General features: G+C 33.1%; 1 protein-coding gene across 1 annotated transcript; it reads right to left on the reverse strand.

Annotated features, from left to right (window-relative positions):
• Positions 113-11,655, reverse strand: LOC105172920 (kinesin-like protein KIN-7D, mitochondrial). Its single transcript, XM_011094536.2, has 25 exons — positions 10,743-11,655; positions 10,533-10,630; positions 10,166-10,255; positions 9,901-9,953; positions 9,292-9,357; positions 9,056-9,109; positions 8,740-8,799; positions 8,257-8,335; positions 8,048-8,115; positions 7,314-7,370; positions 7,089-7,193; positions 6,688-6,792; positions 6,306-6,413; positions 6,094-6,225; positions 5,753-5,935; positions 5,168-5,392; positions 4,552-4,692; positions 3,628-3,747; positions 3,467-3,517; positions 3,251-3,298; positions 2,995-3,141; positions 1,508-2,245; positions 980-1,109; positions 789-900; positions 113-526 (listed from the first exon to the last, which is right to left on the reverse strand). Exons 1-24 carry the CDS (start codon positions 11,069-11,071, stop codon positions 818-820), a joined length of 3,270 nt encoding a protein of 1,089 aa, XP_011092838.1. The 5' UTR covers positions 11,072-11,655; the 3' UTR covers positions 113-526; positions 789-817.

The raw sequence follows: 23,325 nt of genomic DNA on the forward strand, positions 1-23,325 counted from the left end.
GCATGCACAACAAGAGTGGAGGCAAGACGTTTATTGATGGAGCCTCCGCAATGTAAAACCTGCTTGGTGGAGTAATGTGTGTATTGAAATGGAAATATAAAGCAACCGAACTAGCAATATAATGATGCAGAAATAAGACTGACTTTCTTCGATTAATAGTTGAAGAAAGCAACAGATATACAGTGACTTCTATAAAAGGAGTAGAAGAGTAATGTTTCATTTCGATATTTTCTATACACTACAAACTTCAAAGAAAATTCACATTAGGCATCATATTAGGAAAGCGAAGTTGAGGCTCAGCACGGAACATCATATCTGCCGTGAGATCCCTCGCTCTCTGTTTCCCCTCGCCTCCCCACCCCCAATCTCAAAGGAACTTGAGAGAGTCCCTTTTTGGAGAAATACAAACCAACCACAATGATATATGGTGCACTGAGTTACATACAGTTTAACTAATGAAAGAATGGCACCTGCCATTTAGGAAAATAACAAGCAGGTAAAAGGATGGTGAACAATTGACAAATCCCTGCAACAATAGAAAGAAAATGAAGATCGATTAGCAATTTAGCATCATTACGATATCTTAGTGTCTCTTAAATCCCTCCTTTCCAGTTTCTTCATGATCAAATTAGCTATTATCAGAAAATGAAAAAGGCTACACGGATATTGACACACAATTTGCTGAAAAACCAACAATTCAAATTTTTGCATAAGTAAAGATAACATGCATGCCCAGCATGCTGTAGCGGCTAACATCTTTTGATGTATAAAGCAGGCATTTTCCTCACCTTATCTTTAGACAGTATGAACGGTGACGTCAAGTAAAGGCAAAAATCCTATCTGCAATATTTGTCCGACAAATTGGACATTCAGAACATGCAAGCGAACATGACTTGCACACTGCACAAATAGCGCAAAATTAGTATGCTCCATCAACAAGTATAAAGACAAACAAGCTTCAGAAAGTAATACAACTTACAACAAAAATGACGACATGGGAGAAGCATTGCAGCAGTGGGTGATTCGAAACATACTTTACACACATGAGAATTTGCATCCCCATTCCCAGTGTACCTCAGTTCTTTCTCCTTCATCTCCTGCATTCGAGCCTGAAGGAATTTGAGGAAACATTAAGACCAAATCATTCTACTACATAAAGCATAACTAGTCAGCAAACTTGTTTCACTCTGGCATACATGCTAAATATGCATTTTCTTCTCAGACATCCCTTCTCTTTTGATCTTGGAAAAAGTCCCATGAGAAAACAATATTCAACTTGTAAAAACACAAGCAAATAAGTTACTTTGTGACCATGGATTCAAATTTTGTAAAAACATGCTACAACCATCGAGGAACCTAAAAATTGAGAATGGGCTACAGACAAGCTCAATTTCCACACACAGCATAGCATATTAAACACTGAAAACATACATATTCTAATAGGAAGCAAGTTCTGGCCAAAAAAAGTGAAATGAACATTTAAAAGTGTGAGAAGGCAATAATGTACCTTCAGGCGGACAACAAGAGGTTCTTCTTTGGGAATGTTAGAACCTGTTGTTGAATTATCTAGAGCTTGCCTATCTTTGAGTATTGGGTCTATGTCAACATCAGCAACTTTCAGATCACTTATTTGGTTTATGTCCTCATTCTGTCTGTCATTCATCTTCTGTTCCTGCACAACATTACCCTCTTTCTTCAGCTGAGCAACAAGAACCCACATGTTTGCTAGGTCATTCTCCAGTGCCGCCTCCCTCTTCTTTGCCTCTTCAATCTTTTTCCTATACTCATCTTCCAAAATTTCCTTCTCAGCCAAGGCAGCCTCGAGACTTGCCTCCCGCTGTTTCCTTGCTTGCAACTCCAACTTCAGATCTTCAGGATCAAGATTCCAAGAGTCAAAATCAACATTAGCCATTGCAGAAACATCATTCGATCGGCCAGTTAGCCGACCTCTGCGACCACTCCTTTGCGCATCATTGTGCTTGCGGTTGCCAACATTTCCAGCATGAATGCTCGAACTTCTAGAGCTTAATTCACGAGCAGCCTGTAATTCTTTCTCCAATTTGGCATTTTGTAAGGAAAGCTTAGTAACTTCACCAGCTAAATTCTTCAGCTCAACTGCAGCAGCAGATGCTAGTTCCTTTGCATAAGAAGCTTCCTCCGATAATTTCTGATTCTGCACACGTAATCCACTATTCTCCTCTAAAATCTGAACATGTTCTAGCTTTAGTTTCTCATTCTCAATTTCCTGCTTAGAGTAGAAAAAACTTTGGTAGAGTTACATAAGAAAAACAGAAGCTTTTAATTATTTTGGGGTGCATACTAAGAAATTGCCAAGCAGTAGATTAAACAAAAGTCAAATCCCCGGGAAAAAAATCAGCCATACTTTACAGGAAAAAAAGAAAGAAGAAGCTCCAAGATATCATCACAACTAAACAAGCTAAGGGAATATCTTCACAACATATAACAACTCATGACGCCCATAGAGGTCCTTCAACCACCTCAAAAGTGATCAGCATCTAATTTGACATGTAAAAAGAGAATTTAATTAGCCAAGAGGAGAAGGGCATAAAAACTCTGACAATCACCATCGGCCTATTTAAGTGGCTACGGTACAGTAAAAAACGAGGATTCGTTTTCACAGTCTCATAGACAAGGTTATATAACAACTTGTACATCTCCAAATTCTCCACAATCATAAAGGAGACAATCTATATGTTAAGATTAATCCCTAGATTGTTTATATTGGCAAAAAAACAGAGCAGCAAAGTTAATATGCAATCAAATACCCCTCATCACTACAGCAAAAGCACATGCCATGCCTCATCACGCAACCTTGAATTAAAGATAAGGCCATGTTGACTAGTTACCAAGATGAAAGGATGCTCACACTGCTTAGAAGCTTCTACCCAGTATTGACATCAAGTTCATGCATTTGATATGTTGAACACATAGGAGAACACCATTGCTATAACAAGTGAACTAGGAAAAGTTTACCTGTGATTGCATTTTCTTTCTCAACCCATCAGCATATTCATCAGATATACACATCTCAGAAGGGGATGACATTTTGTCACCAGATACTGAAGCTAGTTGCTGCTCCAGGTGTAAAATTTTCTCTTGCAATTCCTTGTTTTCAGCACACTGATACAGTAAAGAACAACCACTTTACATGACAGGAAAATGACTTAATTACAGAAGCAGGAAAAAACCAGAGGTGGAATCAACTTTCATAAAAGTTTTGTTGTTTGACCTTGTTTTGAAGCTGTTCCTGAAGAACACGGTTATCTGCTGATTTAATCTGCATTGCAAGATAAAGGCTTAACTTACTCCATAGCATCTATTATACTAGGCAAATAGAATAGTAGATAAGTTTAGTGGAAGGACTAATGGTGGATGACAGATGATAGCACTTATAAATGAAGCAAATAAAGTGAAAAGCAGGCAAAGGTGAGGAAAGAATAGAAACCTCTAGCTCGAAACTCTTCTCGCTACACTGTGCCATCAATTTCATGACCGTCTGCCACAAGAAAAACCAAATAAAAGTAAATGTCAAGTTAGGATCAGAAGGCCTATCGCATATCTTGTGGAAGACAGGGAAGCATGTGTTCTTTGAAATAATAAGATGACCTGCTGCATTTCAACCATAGATGCATTGGCAACTGAAGCTTCACCATTCTCAACAATACGCTGTTCTAAAACTCTCATCTGCTTTCTCTTTTCATTGATTTCACGCTCCAAGTTTTCAATCTGGGAATCATGCGGGGAATTTTATGAGTTTGAAATCACCGACCAATTACCGCAGTATATATGTGTTAGGAAATAAATAACAATAAGACCCTCAATTTCTTACAGGAGCAGACTTGCAACTTAGTCATGGCCGCAAGAGTTAGTTGTACCCTCTTATTCGAGTATCCAGAAACTCAATTTTTTCATTCTCCACCACAACTCTGAAGCGAGTGTCAAAAAACTCAAAGTTTTTCATCTTCCAAAACAACTTTCAAGTTACTTTCCAAAAATACATAACCAGTTCTGGACACCCCTTTTTTGAATTTCAAGCTTCTATGAACTAAGCCTCTTCCAAAATTGTATATTGGTAGTGTTGTGATTCTGAGGGAGTATGTTAATTTGTTGAACGAGAACAAGGACTACTAGGTCATCACAGTTAGAAGGATTATTTGAAAATTGGATAAAAGATACGAGAGGACAAGATCAAATGCACCATCCAATAGTATTATACACTATGCAAAGCTACGAAGCAGCATGAGTTTAGATAAAAACCAGCAGATGCATATTATTAGATAAAGGAAAATTAGAGGTTTCATAATCCAGCCAAAGGAGCAATACAAGTGAAGAATGCATTAACATGAATAGTATCCAAAAAAAAAAGGTGCAAATGTTGAATCATGGTCCTATCCCCAATTGGCCAAAGGAAAGACTTACATCGCTGCCTGGCAGACATGGGAGACAGAGCATTCATAACAAAAAATGTACACCCAAACCAATAGCTGCAAGATTATCCATATATGTTTCTTAGAAGGAAAATTTGGGTACCTGAGTTTTTGAGCTTTCAGGATCATTCATGGACTGCTCCACCAGACGCTTTAGGGTACTGGTATTGAAAGCAATCTCTCCAGCAAGCATCTTAACTTGCTCAACAAGGAGGTCCATCTCATCCGACATTGTTAGCCGATCCTACAATCAACAATAGGAAGGAAAACAGCTAAAGAGAAGTATTCAAATTTTAAAACTAACAAGTTTTCCCAATACTAGAAATCCAAGGTCCAAAGGCAGAACATTCTGGATATGATCAACCAACAAAGTCAAAGGTGACACAAGACTATCAAAAACCAATTGAGGAAATAACAAAAAGATATGTCAGATTTTAGAAAGTTCCTCCAAACAAGGAGCTTACCCTCCCACCTTAAAAAAGGATCGAATGTAGACATATACAGAGCCACATGCACGAAAACATACAACAAAGAATATACCGACACATAATCATATGTACATTGCAAGAAACAAAGAACAATTTCTAACACAATTTCAAGTACTTTAATACAGCATCTGTGGAATGTGGATGATGATATTACTAAGTTTAGAAAATAAGTGAGTTATATTAAAAATAAAATCAGTTATGAATTTCAGAAGAGTAGTATTAGGAGCATACCATAGGAAATTTTGACACACAGGAAGAAACCCCAATAAGTTCACCCACTTGAGTAGTTTCAGTTATAGCACTGCCAGCTTGTGATATATCATCATTCCACTTGCTACCAGATCTTCTGTGTTTAAAATCATAAGCATCTGATGTGATAGTTAAAGCAGACGATGGAGAATCTTTCTGATTTTCGCCAGCATGTTTTAAAGAACCATCATGCGGAACATCCAGCCTCTGTTAAACAAGAGCAGAAAACAGCAAATGAACTATGTGCAGACTAGTTTTCTTTTTTAGGTATCTCCTAAAACATACCATAGGTACATAATTCAAAAGCATTGATGCACAGGATCATGAAAGAAGTAATTACGGCAACCAAGCAAGCTAGCTCCAGAGAACATTAACTAAACTTTACCACAATTTAGCAGTTTCACTATCACCAAATTCATACATAAGTAAAGAATTCCAGAGAAACCTAGGACGATAATACACATTAAAGTCCAGTTTCAATGAAATGAAAACTGCAGAAAAAAGGAGAGCAAGTGCAATCACTTAAACATGCCTAGTAAAATAAGTAAATACATGCAATGAGCTTACTTCCTCCTCCAAACCAGAATGACTCCTTTGGTGAGAGGGCATGTCACTCGTGCATCCTGGTATTGTATTTTTAGAGGAAACAAGTATTAATTTAGTTAGCCTCTGAATTCTGCTCATTAGAGCAGCCTTGGCTTCTTCCTCCTCCTCCAATCTTGATTGCAATTTGGATTGTCCTTCTTCCAACTATATAACAACATAGATGGCAGAAATAAGCCAAGTGTCTACCAAATCTGCAGACAGTGGACTAAATTTCAAGGAAATAAAATTAACAATTCTTTAGTGCACTGCAGGATGTTCTCAAGCATTCAATTTGCGACATTCCAGGAGTGAGTCAACAATACCTGTTGCCTTAAGACCATAATTTCTTCATGGCTGACACCAGCAAGCATTCCCCTCCTAAGTTGCTCAAGTTCTTCTTTGAGACTTGATATTTCTCTTTGATACTTCTTGATCAATGATTTTTCATCAATTATCTGAAAAAAAAACACATTAACACAATGGTTCACCACTCCAAAACATGGACCAAACTCCAAAGCATATATGTGCAACTCACCCTATTACGAGAGGCATAGATTTCGACCCGTTTTGCCCTGCTGGCAAACTTTAAGGTATTATGTGTTTCCTCCAAATTGCTTGATGCTGGAGTAATTGTACATATAAGCTGAGGGAATTAATATGATTGTGTTAAACTTCCCACCAACATATTCCAATGATAGAATTTCAAAATCACAAACGGGTGAGATGCCTAATGTAGATAAAGAAACAATAGAGTGCTGATGTAACAAGAGAATACCAAATAACAAAACCTTGAGCTTCAAACTGAAGAAATCACCACATTTTATACAGAACTTAACATCCTCTTTAGACCAATAAAGAGTTATAATACAAATATAGAACAAGAAGGAACCTCATGCTATGAAAGTACAGGTTCTCACCGAAACATGTCCATGTCCACTAAGCGAAGATTGCAAAAGGCGGGTAAGTTTTGAATCTCGATAAGGAACGTGAGACGCCTTCCCTTCACTAAGTTTTCCAATAACCTTCACATTATATAAAACTTTAAAACATCATAGGAAGCAAAGAAATGGGAAGAAGAAACTCATTTAAATGTATAACATTCCAATTTCTGAAAAGAAATTCTGAAGCCGAAGACTATTGTTAATACATATGTTTTTATCTAGTCAGTTCGTCCCTCAATTTTGTACACATGATTGCAGAAAAGCCCAACACAACACTGCACCAAGACAAAAGGAAGCGTCCTACAAAGAGAGGAAAAAAGGACAAACTGACAACAGACATGTGTTCAACTGGCAAAAGAGTAAGTTTATTTACTCACAGTTCCAAGTGTTAGAAGACTTTTATTGATGTAGGATCCTTCCTTCCTCCTCAACCCGGTTGTTTCAGTTTTGGAGCTTTCAGACCCAGCTAAATCAATTAAGTTCTACATGGAAAAGGCCAAGCTATAGGTGAAATCTTATTATGACTGGGAAACAAATACAAATCTGTACGACTAAAATTGATTTATTTTTCCACATTCCAGATGATTAAACGGCATACATACCAACTGTGAGAATATGACACCATCATAATCATCTCCATGTGCACTACTTTCGATCATCTGAAACCATTATGAATGATTGAGAGGGTAAATGTAAAAGAGATTTACATAATAAATAAAATATGCACGTGAAGATGTACATTCCTTTGAGAAATATCAACAAAAATCCAGATAACTGTGACGTGATAGATCTCTAACTTACTAATACTTCAGGAATTGACATGGCAGTCTGTCTATTTATAACTGCTGTTCAGTTGATTTAACATTCCATTTGTTCAATCATGAATTCATGGGTCCTTCGTAAACAAACATAAGCAATTCACATTATTCATATTTGCTAAATTTCCCTTTTGTTTTGCTCTTTCGTAACCAATAGACGTGCTTTCCTATTGCTTATTTTTCTCCACCTAAAGTCGCTTATCAGTTAAGAAATGGCTAAACTTATTATACCCTTGAAAAATGTATATTAACATGTGATTTGCTTATCGTTGCCCTTCCTGGTCTTGTTTTCTTAAGAAAAATAACTTTGCATTTACCTCAAAATATTAAAAGACATTAAGTAACAACCATTACAACACTTTCTAAGAAGAATTATGGAGACAAAGTGACAGAGAAAGCCACTGAAATGTAATCATTCAATAAACTGAAATAAACCAGATACATAAATCTTTTAGTGCAAACCAAAAACAGGTCATGTGGAGCTCAATGGAATGTTAATCCAAGCAGAACATACATACCAATGTGAATATTGTATGACTACGGCTGCTGAATAGGTTAAAATTATTTGATCCAACATGTCGATGCTCTGCAATTGGTTTCAGATAACAGTAAAAAAAGATGTTTTTCATTATGCTACAAAATGATAGATCAAATCATTTTTTAACAGAAATCATTATATAATGGACTATGCATGTGAAAGGAAATGGAAAACAACTAAGATATTCACCTTCTCCTGCAGCAATAAATGAAAGAACATGTCCAGGGGACAAAACAACTTCTTCCTTTATTCCCTCAACATAAGTCCCCTGTAGACATTTAGCGAGGCTGAAATAAATGAGCACAAGATGGAGGCTTGAGAAAATTCAGAGGAATAGCTTCAGCTGTCGAATAGGTTTTAGGTCAAGGAATAGAAGGTGCTAAGAGTCTAAGACAATGAAAAACCAATGAAATTGCAGATTAAACAGCCTCAGCAATAAGACAAAGTATGAATACAATATAGCATTTGTACTGTCAAAGTGTTTAATAAAATTGTTAATATAGTTCATGTGATTTTCCGGAATTGTCGAAACCTGAGAGAAAGATTTTTGCAAACACTAAACACTCCAACAGATTCAGAATATGCAGCTTAGAGAAGATGGTTTGAGCAAAAGTAAAGCTGAAAATAGCCAACATGCGGAACAGAACAGAAAGAGATGATTAGTATGGCAACCTGTGCATCTTCTCTCACACGCAAATTCTGGCCAGTTGGGTCCAGCAAGTCATTAATCACCTGATAGCAACAAAATAATATGAATTATAGAATGCCATAATGATATTGACATATTTAAGACTACCAAATTGTGGATTGTAATTCTAAGAGTTTGAATTGGTGAAGCTAGAACAAAATTCTTTAATTAACTTATTTGGAGGCATAAACTACTTGTATAAGACATAAAAAATAATGGAAAGCGGTGAACTAAGAAACAGATCATGATGCTAATATCATGCTCAATTGTTAATATCCTTTCAGATATTTTACTACTAACCTCATTGTAGATTTCAAGATACGACACACGAAGTAGGAATTCACGTCCTGGAGTCTGAATGAAAATTACCACCAGTCATCTATACATTGATTATGGGATTCATAGTTTAATTCATAAGCACATAAATAAATAGAAAAACACAACATAGGCTACTTATCACTTGAAATGGTAGTATTTGAAAATACAAACCCCCAGAATTAAGTTTCAAATCTCCAAAAAGGCTCAAGCAAACTTACTTCTTGGATGATGCTGAAAACATCCTTTATAGCTAATGGTATGATCCCCGGAGAATTTTGATCTCCCTAATACAAAATGTGTAGAAAATCCATGAGAAACACATCAATCCAATAAGTCACTCTAAACACCTGCACTTTCAACTTGGAGCCCAGGACAAGCAAACAGAACAAAATGGCAGTAGAACAACTTGAATATCAGCAACACTGAACCACGTCAAAAGTTTGCATATATACAACTATCCCATGCTCCAGGTTAAGAAATGTCTACAAGGAATTTTGAGTCTTAGTTTATACTTTATATGTTATGTAGCTTATGCTCATTGAACCAATATACTCAAACAACTGGCCTCTACGAGTCCACTACATTCCAGGAACAGGCATCTATGCATCCATGAATCTCAACAAAAGGATGTCAAACAACTATGGGTGAAAGAAGGACACTAAAACTTTTAGTAGTATCATTTTGAAAAATAACAAATAAATGACTAAGCAGATGATAAATAAGATCAATTCAGGATGAGATTACGCTAACATAGTTTTCGGTGTCCTTCAGACCATGAGTTGTGTCAGAAAATTATGAGGATCAAAGTAATGGAAGATACAACTTACATGCATAGTATGTGTCTTTCCACTACTGGTAACACCATAAGCAAATACAGTTCCTGAATATCAACTTGACCAGTGTCAGTTTTGCGAAGGCTATTTACACTTAGAATCAATTGTCTTCACAATCAGCAAAGCAGAATCCGTTGTCATTAAACAAAACAGCAATTGAAATGCAATGCTGGACCGCAACTCAGCACAGCTTGAACTGTAATTTAGGCAGTTTATTTTGCCTGAACAAGGATTAAGAGTAATAGCAAGTTGATCTTACCATTTACACCTTCCATTGCAGCCTTAACTACAGGTCGGGCAGCTACTTCATACACTTCTTGAGTACTTGTATTAGGCCCAAAGACTCTGTCTGTAATGGGAAAATTGCAAAGAAGTTAAATGTACCACATTCTGATGAAGCAAATATGACAGCATTCGGCAGTCACAAAAGAAGTGTTGGTGTTCCATACTCCAAAACTTCAAAAACAAGATAAATTTAATTCTATCAATTTCAGCAATTCCATCATCCAACTGCTAAAATACTAATTGCAGCTCATAGAATACTGAATGCAGAAACTAGTATCAATGGCTCGTTTATTATTGACAGCAGGATTTAAGCCAACAGGGGAAAAAGCAAAGAAGTTTACCAAATGCATATGCAGTCATTGGATTATACTCATTGCGCACAATTTTGTCACCGTCTGCATACCAGGCGATTTCATCTCCTCTCTGATATTCCCTTTCACTGCCACCACAGCACAATAATGTACGCAAATCTAAATCGATTGTCTCAACTCCCCAAATTCAAAAGATATCAAATCAGTCCAAATCAGATCTATTATAAAATCCAAATTCACCTCAGAGGTCGAAATCTAATCGTCACTGAAATGCTATCCCCCGATCTCGAAGCACTCTCCGCAGGCTCTCCAATCAGCGGCTCTTCCATTGACGGATAACTCACCGGCGTTCGGCTTCGAGAATAATCGCCTTTATTTCGGCTCGGTGTCATGGATCTAGAGCCGTATCCACCGCCGCCATAAAACGACGTCGTGGAGGATGAGCATGAACGCGGCATTAATCGACCATTTATCATCGACGACGACGACGAGGTGGAGGAGTACGGAGTAGAAGATTTCCGATAACCAAACGGTGAGCTACTTCTTCCTCGAGATGATGAAGCCGCCATTACTCCAAAAACAACAAATCAAATAACAATTCCCAATATATCACTCTATTATATTTGCTCCGTTTGCTCTGGCAGTAGGTAAGTATACGTGAAGATACAAAAATTGGGGAAAATGCAATAAGAGGAAGAATGTGTCAGAAATCACATGGTGTGAATCAGTAAAGTGAAGAACATCTTTCCAATTTTTGAAATTTTTAAAGCCTTTTTCAGCAGAATGCCCTGTGTCAAAGAAGCTTCAGTAGAGAACAATATGTGTATATTTGTACGTATACACACACACACACATGCGTGTTCGTTTATCAATGAGGGGATGAAGAGAGAAAACCTTCGTTTCTTCTTCTTTAAGACAAAAGAAGAATAGCTGCAGAGCACAGAGAGAGAGAGAGTAATGAGTGAAGAAGAGAGGTGGAGTAGCAAAGAGTGAGAACGACGGGAGGGGATTTATATTATTTTTAGTTTTTTTTGAATTTGTTTGAAAAGAAAATGATATCCTCAGAGAAGATTTCCAATCGTGCCAGAGACAGAGTGTACTCCCAAATAACTGACTCTGTACGATTTCTATTGAGCGGTTTTTATTCTTATTTTTAACTTTTTTTATGAAATGAGCGGTTTAGGACATAATAGAGTATTTGTTTTGAAGTTTCTAATTACACAATACTTTATATGTGATTTCAAAACATTGCAGCATTAAAATTTCGAAATATTGAATTCAAATTTTTTACTGTTTTGAATTTTGACTCAATAATCATTTTCTGTTTCCAATTAATAAAAAATGCCCAACCATTCTTGTCTTATTTTAAAAGTCTACTTCAGCAAATAATATATTTTTCAACCATACTTTCAACATTTAAATAATGTGAATCCTGTATTGCAATCGATGCGAACTAATTCAATCGGTGAATTTGATTCGTCATAATTATAAGCTAATGGGTTCGAACTCTATCAATATGTGTATGGGATTGTTGTAGTTGTCAATAGTTGTTAAATATGAAAATTTGACATTAATGATTGTAATAGATTTACTAAAAAAGTAATCGTTTGTCGCTTTTTTTTAAAAAAAATAAAAAAGAGTCTATATTGCATTTTAGAAAAGGTTCGAACCTACCAACATGAAATGTTTTCTACTTTAATACTAGGTGTCATTCTACTTTAATAATAATTATTTATTATATATAATTATTTGATTTTGGTTATTAGTATATGATTGTTAGATACAGGTATTTGACATTAGTGATTGTGATCGATTTACTTAAAAAATAATACTTCATTATTTTCATTTAAAAAATAAAAAGAAGACATGTATCGCATTTTACAAAATAGTTTACTACTTTATGCCTTTTTTTTCCCCAAATATTTCTCCTCCATGTAAGTTTAATGGAAGTGAATTAAGTAGTTTCTTTTCAAAATCCCACGAAAACCCGATTGATGCTCCTTTGTTTTATCTATCTCGTGATTGAAACGGAAGAAAAACTTTTCAATATTCATTCTTTTTTGCATATTCATGACTGATATAAATATTTTTCTCAAAAAATCAAATATAATTAATTTACGAGATAGTAGCTTTCCAACTAAATAAAATTTAGAATCATTAATATTGACGTACCATGCACCGTTCAGGATCACAACTCGCCTCTCCTACTCTTCAGTAAATTTTAAATTAACTTGTCGACTTTACAACTATTAATTCAAACTCGTTCTAAAATAAATTAACAAATTCCATATTTAGCTATTACCCATAGCGATATTTAAGATTTTATACACATTGTAATTATTCTCGTCGGCCTGTTTTCATATAAATATATATGTTATCAACTTATTATGGACTAACATATAATGAAAACAACTTTATATGTCATCATTAACACGATAACGACGCACGCCAAAAAAATAAAATATAGAGTACCTCTCATAAAAACGAAATAAAACTCAACTTTTTCCATAAATACATTGCATCAATCATTTTCATGATGCCAATTTCACCATATGTAATACGTGTCTCCAAGTATTTTCCTCATTACACTTCAAATGAATATTCAGTGTTATTGGGTATAAAGCTTCAAATCATCCAGAAACATACTTATTTAAAAAAGCCACGGAATTGCGAAAAAGCACAATGTTCAAATAATTGTTGTGGAGAGTAAATGAGATTTAGTTTAGTTGGCGAAGTTGAAATTCTATGGCTTTGTTTGAATTTGTTACTTTGCATTTTCCAAGATAAAATAAAACAACTCAATATTTGTTTTTGTGTTTTTACACCTTATCTGCATGTTTTTTCTATTTTTCAACTTTCTATATATAATATATATATACATAATATAAAACAGACATGATTTGATAGTAAACAGTAATTTTTGTCTCCCAAAAGTACAACATTAAACATAAAATATTTATATATAAAAATATATGATTTGACAATGTACAGTGATTTTTGTCTTCCAAATCCCAACATCAAACTTACACCATTTATTTTAAAATATTTTAAATTTTGCCAAAATACAAATCCAAACATATCATCTATTTTCAACACACACTCACTTATCTCTATTTTTCTCTCTCTACTTCCAAAATAAAAAACAAAACAACTAAAACACGAATCCAAACATAATGTATGATTTCAGATGTCATGGATTCAAACTTTGACTTATGCTTTGGATGTTATTTTTACTTAATAGTAGGTGTGCTATCTTTGTTAAATATTGATACCCGACTAGAATAATTGTAATCAATTTATTTCGATTAATAATAGTTCACCTCTCTTACTTAAAAGAAAAATAATTGTTGTCCAAAGTATTTCACCAAATAGAGACATCATTTCAACTAAAGGGTACACATATTCAGTTTATTAGATACGGTTGAATGATGATTGTGCGTCATCAATCATCATCAATGTATAATGATCTTATTATGCGTCGCACATTGTAACCAATCACTTGTCACGATTTAATCTAATCGAAATTAATTTTATTACAATGAACTTGAATCTTTTTAAAAATAGCAAGATATCTGCGGCTCAAATATTTTAATTTTTTTTCCAATTATAATTATACTTACTTGATGGATTTAAAATTTAACGCTAGCGATAAATATCTGTCTAGTTCATTTCAAAAGAACAAAAAAGGAAGATAACAAAGAAAAAAGGATTAACATATGTTAATTTCTAGGCTATGTTTTAGTCAAATGCATGGGTCAACTTTCATCCTAATTGAATTACTTGACGAAATAAAAGAGAAATTGAATATTTACTTGCACGCAAGAACATAGTTTTTTTCTAGATGTTTGGCGCAATTAAACTGAAATAAATGTTCAATTTATAATTTCAGATCTCTTATAACTTGAGAAATTTCATCTAGCACTTCTGAAATTTGCTCCCGTCTAACGAATAAGTCCGTTCGTTAGTCAAAATTCACTGAATTTATTGATATTAAAAAAATAAAAAAATAAATATATTAACCACTAATTAGCTTATTGCAGGCTCAACAAATCAGCAGTGTTATATGTAATTTCTCAAACCACAAAAAATTTATGTGTAACTATACAAAACTTTAAGAGATGGGAGTGTAATTATCCCTAATAATAATAACAATCGATTTGTTGTCAAGTTAAACTATATTTGCTCGAGTGGCCGATGGTGCACACTGCATGCACTCTGACAAGGACCCAACAACTTTACTCGGGTTACTCGAGGTGTGAGTCTCCAGAATTACAGAATCACCCTTTAATTGTATCAACATAGTATCAATTTTACGTTCGGTTAAAATACAAGTTTGATATATAATTTATAGGTCATGAATTCGAATTTCAAGTTGAGATCTCAATACTTAGTTATAAATCATGAGTTTGAATTTTATCGGATATATATGTCTTTCTCTTATTTTTATATAAATTTATTATAATAAAAATTTTCATTATTATAATATATTGATGTATTAATCTAATTATTGTATTACTCATTATTTAATATATAAAATAGTGATGTAATTATATAATTACTATTTAAAAGAAAAAAGAGTGCTGGTGCATAGTCTACACATGACTAGACCTAGGGGGGGGGGGGGGGGGGGGGGTTAAATTGTGAAATAGCTTCAAAGTTGGGAGCCAACTGCAATTTACTAGAAAGCATTATATATATATATGGTCAGAAAATCCAATTGTAAAAGAGTAGAAGGCAAGAATAGACAATCATGGTCTCCAATCTCCATCAATCATTAATGAACAGAGAGGTCTTAGGTAGCATATAGTCCCTTTGCGCTAGTGGCCGCGATGGACTATGGAGGAAAGCAGTGAGATCTGGTTGGAGCTGTTTGCTTCATCTCTCTAGTTACTACTTCTGTTAGCTTTGTGAGTCGTTATTTTATTTTATGAATAATTATATTTACATCCCTCAATATATGATTAATTACACAAATTATCTTTATATATCGCATAATTGCATAAACAATTCTAACAATAAAAAAATAAGAATAGTTTGTGCACTGATATTGATATTTTTAAAAAGTGTAAATGTAATTTTTTTAAAAGTAAAAGTTGTTCGTGTAAATAATGTGAGATATATGTAATTAATTAAACGACGGAAATAATTTATGTAAATATTAAGAAACATAAATGTAATTATGACATTATTTTATATACAACAATTATGTAAAGTTAAAATGATAATGTCGGTGGGATTTTGCAATATCGTACCTTTACATCCCTAACTTCTATCTCATTGAGGTGTTTTAAGCTTCGATCTCTGTATGTATTATTGCTATAGCAATAACTCGCAACTTCAAACACACACTGAGTATAAGGGAGTTGGTATAGCCAACGACGCCTAACGATCTCTCGAACTCCATTAATATGAACAATGTTATTTTATTGTACAGTAGGTCTTGTTTAAATATAATTTATCTAATATTGTTGATTAGAGTATAATTTTTGTAATTATCTTTGTTAAATACAGATATTCGACATGAATAGTTAATTATTTTCAAATAATAAGAGAGATGTGGTATAAGAAATTTCAATTTTGCAAAACTGATATACGATCCTGTAAATTATTTTAAATTTAAATTTTGTGCAATATTTCTAACAGCAAGACATTTTTTTTATTTTATTTTATTGAACGAAGCTTCTATTTATTTTGATTTTATGCACCAATATGAGAAGAAAAAAAATTAATCTGAACTCAAATCATTTTTCCATCTAAATCACAATAAAAAAAGAAATAAAAATAACTTTTCCAGAGACTAATTACGGTTGAAATCTTCTTAAAATGATTCGTCAATGGGGTCTAATCGATTGGTGAAACTGATGCCTCATAACTTTAGATGTCATGGGTTTGAACTCCACCATATGCGTGTGATGTTGCTCTATTGCATGATATATATTGTATACTTAATAGTAGGCGTTCATTAGATTTAACTTATCTGATATTGTTGATTAGGGTATGATTGTTGTAATTATTTCTCTAATAGTAGGTGTTGTTTAGATTTAATTTAGCTGATATTGTTAATCATATATTGTTTAAATTTAATTTATCTGATACTATTACTTATGAAATGATTGTTATAATTATTTTTATTAAATATTAATATTCAATAGAAATAATATATACAATTTATTTTAATTAATAATAATTAATCACTCCAAACAAAATCTTTTAAAATGATCCACAACACAGGCACAAGGTCCTTTTTACATTTTACGTGGGAAGAGATGGGATAGGATAGGCTACTGACCCAATTAATATTCGGTGGTCCAAAGGCCAACTTGCCGTCGCTCTGTTAACAGCACCGACTCTCGCTTGCGCTTTCTGCTTCTGCCAAACAAAAAGGATAACGAATTTATTTATTTATTTATTTTTAAAGCAAGAGTAATAAACTATTATTACTTGAAATATATTAATTACATTATAATTATTATTATCACAATAACTCCTACTATGTAACACACAACGTGGTTCGAACCCGTAACTTCTAACTTTACTTAATGTAATTAAAATATAGTTTTTTCAATTTTGTAAAAAATAATTGACTCTAAGATGCAATATTAATAACCTTTGTACTATAAATAGATATCTATATTATTATTAAAAAAAAAAATTATTGTCGTATCAATTTTTGAATACCAAAATTATCTCTTAATTAATTTATTCTCTTAAAACAAAATTAGGTTAGAATAGTAATTTACCCGTGAATTCATTTTTTTCTTTCAACCCATCACTCCATATTTCTCTCACCCATTCTCTCTCTCTCTCATTTTTTTCCACAAACTTTTATATATTTAATAAGCCCACAATTACAATTATTCTTTCTTCTCATAAACTTCTTTGTTTTTTTTCAACTCACTAAATTTGCATCGTTTCACTTGAGGCTATATATGTACTAAAATTGACCAAAATACATAATTTAAATATATTGATCAATGTATATTAATATTTTGGATAAATTATGTTAACACCCATTGAGGTTAGGCCAGTTTATATAAACATCTCTATCTTTTGCAAAATTATAGCTACACCCTCTAAGGATTTTTACTATAACTTTTCTGCAAAAATACGGCTACACACCCCTGAAGGGTATTAGTGTAATATTTTTCAGGGTATGTTTCTATAAATTTTGTATTGAATATAGTGTAATTATAATTACAACTATAACCTCTTGGTGTAATTTTGTAAAAAGAAGATAGTATTTTTGTAATTTGACATAATCTCATAGAGTATAATATTATTTATTTTAATATTTTTATCATAATTTTTTATATTTATTCACGCGTTGCGAGTGCGTAGACTGCTGGTAATATATATACAATCTTGTACAAATATTTAGTCGTAAGAGGCTGGTGTTACTGTTAATTTAATAAAATAAATGCTATCTCAAAAATAAGGGGAGCAAAGTGTCGGTAACCCTTCTTTCTGGTCAAACATAAGTAAATCATTCAATACTCAAAATCGAAAGAACTGCAATTGTCTTATCCTAGAGAAATTACATTGCATCCAGTGCACTACTAATACGCAACGTATATTTTCTTCAAAACAAGCAGTAAAGTTTGCAATTCGGTTAAATTTACGATACAATTCTCATTGTAAGTTTTCGATTTAATTTTCTTATCTTTAATAGCGTTTCTAACTTTTATGTATTATTTATTCCAATATGATTTTTATTGCTTTTATTTTCTAAAAATTCAATTGTTATATTTCAAAACATTGTCTCTAATTTCTATATTTTTAGAAATAAATAAATATATATATATTTTTTTATCATATCTTTTAAAAAAGTTATATTCAAAAGACCGATATGTAATTATTTATATTTATTTAAGAGAACAAATAGTAAATAACATAATTTTATAACCAAATTAATAAAAAAAATTTATGAATTTCTTTTGTGTAGTTATTGTACACATTCATTAATTAACTTTGAATTTGTAAAATATAATAAAATTTAAAGTATTTAATTAATTGCTTGTATTTATTATAATTAAAATATGTTTTTCCTAGCTAAGAAAAATTTAATGAATTTAAAATGCAAAACTGGAACTAAATATACATATATATTTATATAGGATATGAGTAATATGTTCAAAAATTTAATTTTAAGAGATAAATATTACATGTATTAATTCGGAGTGACAAAGTATATTTTATCCTATTTATTTAAACAAAAATACAAACAGTAAAGGGAGTTGACATCAGTCTAGTGGTCAAATGATTAAGTCTAGAATTCTAGATTCACAATAAATATATGCAGAAAAGCCAAATACAATTATCAGAAGTGTATTTTCACCAAAAGCTCCGCTGTCAATATTAACTAAGCAGTGCTACATTCTTGCTGCGGCGGACTACAGTTTCGATTGACGTGCGTGTGTTTGGATTGCTACCTAAAAGGTGAAAAGTAAGAGGTGAAGCAATTATCACTACTTACTGGATAATTACAAAATAATAATAATTTATTTTAACAAGCACAAATAATTTTTTATTACACCAACTCAAGTCCTATGTAGTTTTTAGAAATAAAAGTAAAAATAAAACATGAATATGTATAAATAATATATACCTGTAAGTAGAATAATTAACATTCTCAAGTAAGGATTTTATAAATTATTTTTTTAAATTGCAAAATAATAACTTAATAGTTAAGTAAAGAGTCAATATCGAGCTAATTAGTAAGTAAAACACTCGTCGTTTATTTACATTATTTCACATGAGAATTTTCTTACTAATAAATTTAATTACTGAAAAATTGTTTAAAATATATATTAAATAAAATAAAAAATAAAAAATTATTTATTAATGAGTTCAATTTTTTTTATAACTAGAATCATTTTTTTCTAGTTGTATTACAATAGCCCTTCAGACATAAGTTGACATAAATTAGTATTAAATCTATAACAATAAAATACAATTCTTTTTCTTTTTTCATATGTAATTTTGGTGTGGAAAATAAATTCCCCTTTAAATTAAATTAGGGAAATTTCTTTAAATGTGCTTGCAAGTACTTGAAACAACCGCTTATCAATTTATTATTGAAAATAAATTAAAAATAATATTTTTCTTTCACAATTTTTGTTTTTGCATCGCATAAATTAAATTGATTTAAATCGAAAAATATAAGAGTTGCCCAATAACTGTTGCAGCTTGGCAGCAAATTATAAATATAAGTTATTTTTTCAAATATTCAAACTTCAATTTTTTCCCACTTTTAACTTTTATTTTTCAATACTCTCAACCTTGACTACTATCTAATTTTAAATTTTTAATAAATAAAAAATTATTGCAAACACCCTGTCCACTTTAATTTATTCCTCGAGTAGGAATTGGTATATGGCAGTTGCATTTGACTGATTAATAACCGGCATACTACATTTGCATATTGGTAGGGTTGTAAATTATTTGAATCGAGTTGAATATATCACTTTCAAATATATTTGTATTATTATCGAGTTTTAAAAATTGCGTCTGAATTTAATTTGATTATTTAATCTGATTGAGCTCAAATGAGCTTTAATTAATCAAATTTGTGTCGAACTCGAGTACTTTGATATTTTTAATTATATTTTATTATTGTCAGAGCTAGAAAGATTATAAAAAGAATAATTTTGTGAAATTTGATTTATTAAATTGAAGATTGAATTATAAATAGTATATTATTATATCTAAAAAATATTAAATAATTGTAGAAGTAGATGATTTTGAATCCGCCCTATTTCTGTGATGACTATCCAAACAATCCCCAAATTGCCGCATCATCTCCCACTCCCATTTCATTAAATAAGCGTCATTAATGAGACAGCAATAACTCTTTCAAACCCTTCCTCCATTAATGGCTCTCTCCCACTCATCTCCCTTCTTTACAATGTCACCTCCAACCCCTTCCATAACAACCCTGAACCCTTTCGCACCCGAGTATAACCCTATTCCTCCCGTAATCACTCCGACGCGCGCACAAGCCTTGCCGCCGTTCCTCCTCCCTCAGCAGTCGTCCACCGTCGTCCACCAACTCTGCACTCGCCCTGTGTCTTTTTTCACGTACTCATCAACTCACAGCGCACATGAGCCTTTTTACACTAATTACGCTACTTACTATGTCGTCCCTGAACTGCACTCAGTTGCTACGAACCCTTCACCACCACCACCACCGCCGCCGCCGCCGCCGCGAGCGGATGTTGGAATCCCATACGAGCAGCCGGTGAGAGGCCGCACCTGGCAAAGAAGAGGGTTTCGGGGAGGTAGAGGAAGAGGACGAGTGAACTCTTGGAGAAGTAGAGAGAATAATGGAGGAGGGTTAGAGTTAAAATTTGAAAGAAGGCCCAACGACAAAGAGAACGTGGGATTATGGAGCATGCAGAAAGAGGCAAACAGGCATAAAATCGTGCCTTTGAAACGCGAGGAAGAGAAAACCACAGTCATGATAAAGAATATTCCTTATGATTGCCCGTATTTGCTTATGCTCTCTAATCTTTTGTGGTTCTTTTGCTTCATATAATGATTTTTAGGTGTTTATAAATGGCGTTTGTGGGTAAAAACGCTTTTGAGTAGAGATTGGTTTGTTAAAATTTGGATTATTTTCTTCTATTACTTATATTTCCCAACACGCTTTTGATGTTTTCAGTCAAATACTAATAATTCCCACCTCTTTGCAGACGGCAGGAACTCATAAATCTCTTAGATGGTTTTTGCCTTGTGGAAAATGAGAAGGCACGCAATGAGAGCTCATCAAGAGAAGCAGCTCATGAGGAACATTTCACTTGTGCCTATGATTTTTTATACTTGCCAATTGATTTTAGGTATATATTTCAGTGCGTATCAAAACATGTTTAGGGTTTGTTGATGACTGATTCAATCATTCAATCTTGATGATCATATCAGGACTAGAAAGAGCAGAGGTTTTGCATTTGTCAACTTCACAGATGCAAGCACTGTGTGGAAGTTTTTCGACGCTTTTCATCTGAAAAATTGGGACTCTGTTGATCGCAAGAAATGGCCCAAAAAGATTGAGGTTGTCTGCGCCAAAATCCAGGTATGCACGTAGAAAACATGATACTATTAAAATTGTGCATGGAATTATAATGTATTCAGCAGTTAGTAATCATATATATAATTAATGAATAAACTAATCAATTATCATCATAATATTTGTATTTTTTGTATTCATAATTATATATGTTATTGATTATTAATAGTGTCCAATATAGTGACACTTTAACACCATTATATATATATATATTAGTCTTAAATATAATTTTGGTCTTGTAATTACTATGGTTAGTCCCGTAAGTTTTTATTTTTCATGATGTTTCGTTAAAATTGGCTGGAATTCTCATAGCCAATTTCATCACTTAATCTACCTGACATTGTAAAATTTTGAATATAAGGACTAAATTAATATTCTAGTAAGTTATGGGACGAAAATGCAAAATGTTATAATTACACGAATAAACATGCAATTAAATCTTATATATTATGCATGAATTGAAATTATTAATAGAGTGAAAACTTTGTTGTGAATAATAGGGGAAGGAAGCTCTGGTGAAGCACTTCTCAGAGTCTATATTTGAGTGTGAAAGCGATGAGTTTCTGCCGGTGGGGTTCAACCCGCCGAGAGATGGCTCCGGACAGGCCGTAAAGCTGAGCATTATTGGAAACCGGAGGGTGCAGGCGCCGGTGGCCTCTCCTCATTGGGAACCCCGCAACAATCATAAGGCCTAATTCCTAAACTCTGCAGGTGGCTGGCTAGCTACTAACTTTGCAATGATTTGGTGCACTGTCACATCGGAAATTTGAGTACCTGTTTCTTCCTTACCTCACAAACGCGACTTCTCTTGCTGTGTGGGTGACGTTTTTATATATCTTCAAGTTGGGAATTGGTATTTGCGAGTGCTGCCCTTTTCCCAGTTCAAGGTATAACTCTTAAATACCAAAGAACAATCAAGATTTATAGCTTATCTTCTTAGGTGAATAAGAGGTTTATAGGCATCATCATGATGATGATGTGTGTATTTAGGGTTTCTATATATATGAATCGAAATGAAGGGTGGATCTTGGCACCTGGATATGATGAAGCGTATCCATCCATGTAATGGGGACAGGTGGTGGGGTCCACCCCTCTGTGCTGACATAGATTAGGGTTTCGGATTTTTGGTTTGTGCATGTATCCTTGTATTGTAATCTCAAGTTGTAGCAGCAGCCAGCAGTAGCATATGATTGACTCTTATTTGTAATGTCATGTTGTAAGAATGTGAAGAACGAGGCTGCGTTGTTGGGGAGATTTGCAGAGTCTGTACGACGTCGTGCTTTGCCTTTTCATAGGCCTGTACTAGATATGTTTAGTTTAGTATAGATCTTTCCCCCCTAGTGTACAGTGGCAGCTCTGATTTTCTGGCCTAATTGCGGTAATTCTGTACGGTGAATGATTATCTCAAAGTTTGAATAGTGCGGTATTAGTGATGTGGGTAAATAGTTTCATATATATAAAAAAAAGGGATAATTATATTTATATTTTTTATTTATAATTTGTTTACATAAATTATTTTTTATTTTTTTGAAAATTTATACATATTATCTCTATTTTTTTAATTTATACACATGTAACACATCATCTCTATTTTGTTGTTGTTAGGGGTAGTTTTTATAATATTAGACAAAAGACATGAGTGGTTTGTGTAAATAGACTACAGATTAGGGGTATAAATATAATTAATTCAAAAAGAAAAATTACAAATATCTTATTTTTATTTAATATTTATTTACCTCTTATTCCTCTATTTTTATTCTC

Source organism: Sesamum indicum, linkage group LG10 (genome assembly GCF_000512975.1).
Source record: "Sesamum indicum cultivar Zhongzhi No. 13 linkage group LG10, S_indicum_v1.0, whole genome shotgun sequence".
NCBI lineage: Eukaryota > Viridiplantae > Streptophyta > Magnoliopsida > Lamiales > Pedaliaceae > Sesamum > Sesamum indicum.